Source organism: Vollenhovia emeryi, unplaced genomic scaffold (assembly GCF_000949405.1).
Source record: "Vollenhovia emeryi isolate VEMERY1.0 unplaced genomic scaffold, V.emery_V1.0 DF939970.1, whole genome shotgun sequence".
NCBI lineage: Eukaryota > Metazoa > Arthropoda > Insecta > Hymenoptera > Formicidae > Vollenhovia > Vollenhovia emeryi.
This window is the reverse complement of record NW_011966396.1, coordinates 1-6,594: the sequence shown is the minus strand read 5'-3', so window position 1 is coordinate 6,594 and position 6,594 is coordinate 1. Positions and strand designations below refer to the sequence as shown.

Genomic DNA, 6,594 nt, shown 5'->3' with positions numbered 1-6,594 from the left:
TCACCTCCGTTACATTTTTAAAGAATGTATTTATTCTATTAAACATGTATAAGAATATATTAAAGGCATATATACATATACAGATGCATCATTTATTTTACATGTGAATAAACATACTTGTAATAATTACTATTCTATAATGTACAATAATACTGTGAATATATTATAGAGGTCTCTGGTAATGTCCCCATGGTAATTTGTCGGTCGTGTCAGGCATGACGTATCGCTTGTCGTCGTATGGACTCAGAGCGATTTTCGTTTCGGCTACAGTGTACACTTGATGCAGCTTCGATCGTATACACGACTACTGACGCGTCATCTCGATCTTGTCTCGCAGACAATGTGTGTAATCGTCGAACGTTATCGTTCGCGCTACTACATTATTCTTTACGCCTTTAGCCTTCTTTGTATCTTTCTTACCATCGACTCGCAACGCATACATTTTCGCTCTGAGTCCCACGAATTCCGTCATTATCGCGCCATTGTTTTCATCCTTCATTAGACTGGGCACTTTCTTATTTACAAGCGATATGCCATACGCGTTGTCAACCGGATAATCGCTCGTGTCGAATCTGTGTATATCGCGTTTCACAGTCTCATATACATCCTCGCACTTGACGTGGTATATGAGACTGTCGGTATCAGTATACATGATTCTACACTTGTCACTGTACAGGGGCAGCATATATTCATGGTGAAATTCATACAAGCAGATCTTGGATATGTCGAGGATGCACATACCCACGTAGATTGACTTGTTGAATTTCACTTCGAGTTTTCGAAATTCTACGGCGATTAAATTTTCTGAAAAGATGCTGCGACTATGAAAATGTGTTTCCTCCGTTAGGAGGAATGGGATCAGTGAGAGGGAAGGGAAAAGGGAAATTCTAAAAATCGCGTATCGACAGGTTATTGTGCGGTCGACAATCCGTATCGACGCACAGTTTCTGGAAAGTCGAAATAGACGCGTAAACAACATCTTAAAGTTATATAAACGTTATTGCGAATAGTATTATCACAGCCCAGGTGGTCGAGCTGGCTAAGACGCCCGTCACGGATTGTAGGGAGGTCCCAGGTTCGAATCCTGGCTGGGGTAATATTTTTCGCAATAAGAATTTTAATAGCTTGATACGGTCAACAAAAATCGCTATAGCCAGTGTAGGTCGATAAAACTTATGAAATTTTGGTTTATAATTTCTGGCGATATATAATTACCACTCTTGTTTCTTAACACACCATCGACCTTAGATAATGGTGTCCAACAACTGATGTTATTAATTTATTAATTATTACACCAAGGACCAAAAACTTGGTTTCCTCCGTTAGGAGGAATGGGATCAGTGGGAGGGAAGGGAAATGGGAAATTCTAAAAATCGCGTATCGACAGGTTATTGTGCGGTCGACAATCCGTATCGACGCACAGTTTCTGGAAAGTCGAAATAGACGCGTAAACAACATCTTAAAGTTATATACACGTTATTGCGAATAGTATTATCACAACCCCGGTGGTCGAGCTGGCTAAGACGCCCGTCACGGATTGTAGGGAGGTCCCAGGTTCGAATCCTGGCTGGGGTAATATTTTTCGCAGTAAGAATTTTAATAGCTTGATACGGTCAACAAAAATCGCTATAGCCAGTGTAGGTCGATAAAACTTATGAAATTATGAAAATTTGGTTTCGAGATCATCGCCTCCGCACCGTAACGACCATCCCACTTTGTTAGAGGTTTAACGTCGACATGATTCCGTACATTTTCCATTGTTTTGCCAAATATCGCGTTGTTCATTAATTTGTATAAATTTTTTTCGAAATCGTTTGTCGCACGTGTTCTAAACTGAGTATTAAGCTCGATGTAATCGCGGAGCCATGGAGATTGCGAAAACTCCAATACACGGTGTATCTTTGTCACGCGAAGCCCATGACACGTGCACTGTTGCAGGTTGCGATAGTGTATGACGTAACGCTTCTTATCATACACTGTCGCGAGAAGTTTATCCTGCCGCTTTCCGGGTGGCTTATCACGCGTCGGACAGAACGGTAGGTCAATGTGCGCGTCGTGAAGATGCTGTGGATACTCGAGATCGACCTCGAGAATGTAACCTGTCGATGAGTCCGCAGCGATTGCGCTAAAGTCGAAATTCGTAATATCTTCGATCCATCGAAAATTTGCATATGGTAGTGGTTGACACATCGCCCAACCATACAAATTATTGACATCAAAGTACATCAGGTACGAGGATGGTTTCGATGGATCGTAAGACTGCATGTACTTGTTATTGGCTCGAGCGTACCTGTTCGAGCACTGGCTCAAACCACCGCGTATACCGCGTTCCACAAACATGACCATGTCGATGTCTGTGAGCAGCTCGAAATTTACGCGCGTGTGTTTCAGCATGGCGTCCCACGTGAAACCGGGCAAAGTATAATAATACGCGGGATCTAATCCATAACTGTTGATGCTACTATCGCGAAAATTTTCAAAAATGTCGGCCAATAACAAGACATCTATCTTCATATATAAATCGCTGTAGTCGCCTAAGGTTTGGATGGAGAACCGCTGCCAGACATTCTCGGCGCGCACGTAATCGCTCTCGGATACGGTGACTCCGGTCAAAGAACTGAAAAATGACTGGCGCGGAGGTAGACGCGGGTCCTGCAACTTGTCCACGCAATCCACATATTCATAGGGAAATATACCTTTTCGTGTCAATAGATCGAAATTGTCGCTGGATAATGTTGAAAATTCAGATCGTACAATTTTTAATTTGTCTCTATGGAGAAACGATGCCAATCTATCGAGGCTGGTACTCAGAAATTTGTATGAGTCAATAAATCAGCTTTATGCAATTTTGCCGCTTTGAGTTTTCTATGGTACTTTTTACATTTTTTGTAAAGGAAATGTATGTCTCCTTCGTTATCATATCATCGTTATCATCGTTATCAATACATCAACTGTGCCCTCGAACGCGGTAGCGATTTCTTTAATTATGAAATGTGCGTCATAGCCGGATAAATTATGTAAAACGATTGGAAAGAAATATGCATCTTTGTAATTTATGTTACAATTTGAATGTGCGGGACCTCTATATCGCCCAGTTCGATGGCAATGGTCGCGCACTCGAGTGTCGTCTGGCGCGAACGGTTTCTCGCATATGTGGCAGTGTGTGGTGCTATTAAATTTCTCATACTGTTCTTTCGAAAGTGTTTGTATGGGAACATTACTCGACAGAATATTCTTTACACGATGTGCTAATTCTTCTAGTTGAGCAGCGAACCATGCGATGTAATTGTTGTCACGACGAAACCGATACGTTGATAGCGAGTCATCATATGAGCAGTGCAGGTAATAAGCGATGCTAAATACTTCATGGTGCTGATATGCTTTCGGATCCGTATCCATCTTTTTCAGGATACACTCTAGGTCGACGTAGATGACAAACGGTACACGTTCCTTCCTACTGTGATTATTAAAACTGAGCCACTTGTCCTCCTCGCTGGGTAATATGATCGCGCAGTCATTTATCTGTTAACAATCCACGTTGTGGGCATGCAACTTGACTTTGGAGCTAAAGTAGTGCAAACATCTGGAAAGAAAAAAATTTTTTAATACATATTTTTTTCAAATAAAGAAAGTTTCACAAATCTTGTCGATACTCACCGATCGCAAATTTATTTCTTCTCCTTGTGTTTACTGAGCTGAGAACCGACGAGGCAGGATAAATTCTTTATCCAGACGAAGTGGCCCACTTCAGCACCCCCCTGATCTTGCAGGTATAATAGGTTCACGTGCTTCTGCTTCTTCTCATCAGCGACTCGTAGCGGTACGATTACGCGTTCACAATTGTTCTTTTCATCGATGCTGTATACATTGATGGAAATACTGTTCAATTGTTCAAACTTTTTAATACCTCTTAATGTTATCGGCATTGGAACGTCTCGCAGGTTTAACACATCACTGTAATGTGGATACGACGATTCGCGCTCCACGTTTCTTTCAGCCGGATAGAGAGCGGCGACCACCGACCACGCGAAACATGCATTGTCTATGGATTGTACGTTGATCACTGCTTTCTTTCGTTTCACCACTTCTGGCATGTCTATATGGCATCCCGCGCGCATAGGATTGTATTTGTTTACGTTAATAGTCAAGTTGAGTATACGCGACAGCGCCCACCCGCTATCACGCTCCTGAAACTCTTCGATTTCGACTAGAGTCGGACCGATTACGCGCGACTCGTACCACAGTTGGTCCGTTGTAATAAACAGTTCACAGTTTTTTGTGTTTATGCTTTTATTTGCACGTTTGTCACCCGCCACAAACTCCCCGTTGAACGCGGTATTCACCTTTACACAATTATAGCGTTCGATAGCGTCTCGCACGTGCTCGATCACGATATCGCGAGCGTCCTCGAGAAATTTGCGCGGTTCAATGTACTCCGCGTTAATCACCGCACCGGTAAGCACGCGGTTTTCGAACGCGGTGTCGATCTCGCGCCACGACAGTTGTGCTCTCGAAGAAGTTCCAACACCACCACCCCCGAAATGTACGAATCGCCTTTCAACTCGGCACTTGACACTCTCGAGTCGCGCGATTCGAGCCACCAGCGATTGTCTGCTACCGATGGATAGCCTTGGACGCTTGACATGGCTGTGTTCCTCTCAGCGATACACTCGTGGCATTGTTGCAGCCACCCCAAATAATCACCTGTGTGGTGATCCTGTCGGCTCGTTCCACCAGATCTTGCTCTCGTTGTTCCATGTTGTCGCGCTAGCGTCTTTCCAGACTTTATACTGTCCACAATGTTTTTCTTCTCGATCTCGTATAAAATCTCCTACTGTGATGTGGCTGGCTTCCGGACCGATTATATATCATAAGAAAGTCACTGTTAGCAGCCAGGTTTCGGCGCTTGACCCCGTGACTCATAACATGGAAAATAAGAATACGCGCAGCTGTGTCGGTGGTAATCAAAGGCATCTCTGGTGATATCTATTACATGTCAATACAGTAGATGCGAGTTTAAACGTGGAACTTCCTGGTATCACGTGTCTAGATAAGAAAGACTTTGTTAGCAGCCAGGTTTTGTCGCTTGATCATACCATGGAAAATAATACGTGTAGCTGTGGTACCGGTGCTAATCAAAGACATCCACGGTGATATCTATTACATGCTGACGCAGTAGGTGAGAGTTTAAACGCGGAACTTCCCTGACATCACGCACCTAGACAAGAAAGTCGCTGTCAGCAGCCAGGTTTAGGCGCTTGACCTCATGACTCATGCCATGGATGCGCGCAGCTGTGTGTCTGCGCTAATCATTTGTATATCGTCATCCCCCGGTGATATCTATTACATGCATGTGTCGCGGATTGCCTCGCGCCGCGGACCTCCCCGCGCCGCGGATCGCGTAGCGCCGCGGTCCTCCCCGCGCCACCGCGGATCGCGTAGCGTCGCGGTCCTCCCCTTCCCCGCGCCCCCCGCGAATCGCCGCAGAATATCTCCTTCCCCCCGCACCCCGCGGATCGTCAAGCGTCGTGGAATAATAAACGTGGAACTCCTCGACATCGTTCACCTTGATAAGAAAGTCATCAGCCAGTTTTCGGCGCTTGACCCCGTGACTCATAAGAATACCCGTCCAGGTGTTCGCGCTAAAAAAACGAATGACTGGTCAGCACCTAGATATCTGTTACATGTCACGTAGTGACAGGTCAGCACCTTGCGTGACGCCAAGGTCGCGTACTCCCCCTCCTCCCCGCGGTCCCCTCGCCCCGGACTACCCCCTCCCCGCTCTCCCCTCGCCACGGAGTACCTCCCGCCCCGCTCCCCCCTCGGAGCCCCTGAGCTAGCATCCCCCTATATACTCTACTCATATGTGTCCGATACAAAATGTGTCCGATTGGGGCTGTGTCCGATCGGGACTGTGTCCGATCGGGAAATATTGCCGTGTCCGATCGGTTATGTGCGCAATCGGGACTCAGACTTTTAGACAACATATTTTCTTCTCATTTTGTTTAAACATTGGGGGTTGTTCCATATACAGGGTGGATCTTGGCTGTTGCGATAACTTTTTACCACAGGACCGTGGGTTACCGACCGCAACTGTAGTTAACTGAGTAGTTCGTAGATGTCAGCTGCATAGATCGATCTGTGGAGAGAGCAATATCCTCCAGGTATAAGCTCCACATCTTCTTTATCCGCTGGAGGTAAGGATGACTCGGGAGAAGGTAGTCAATGACTGTATATCCGATTAAAAACTTCGAATATATTTTGTACGACATATAACTGAGTGGTCACAATGGCGTGTTGGTGTTGAGTGCTGACTCTCGCTCGACGCTCGTTCTTTTTCTAGCTCCTGCCACGCCTCTCGCGAGGGCGATACGAAGTAAAATTACTCGGGTCACGGCAGAGCCCACAGATCTGCTGTGCAGGCACGTTAAAAACAGAATCAAATAATCTGTTGCATGCTACGCATACATACATTTTCGATAAATAATATGTATATCCAACTTTCTTAGGCGGTTTAGTTTTTACATGGATATGTATAGTAACGTAATTTTTTAATTATCATTGTGTATCTATCACGTAAAAACAAATAATTTT

The 6,594-nt window shown here is 44.9% G+C and overlaps 1 protein-coding gene across 1 annotated transcript; it reads right to left on the bottom strand.

The window, feature by feature from the left end:
• Positions 1-304: 304 nt before the first annotated feature.
• LOC105556507 lies at positions 305-2,649 on the bottom strand. Its single transcript, XM_012003605.1, has 2 exons — positions 1,698-2,649; positions 305-804 (listed from the first exon to the last, which is right to left on the bottom strand). The coding sequence occupies exons 1-2, from the start codon at positions 2,512-2,514 to the stop codon at positions 305-307; spliced, it is 1,317 nt and encodes a 438-aa protein (XP_011858995.1). The 5' UTR covers positions 2,515-2,649.
• Positions 2,650-6,594: the final 3,945 nt, after the last annotated feature.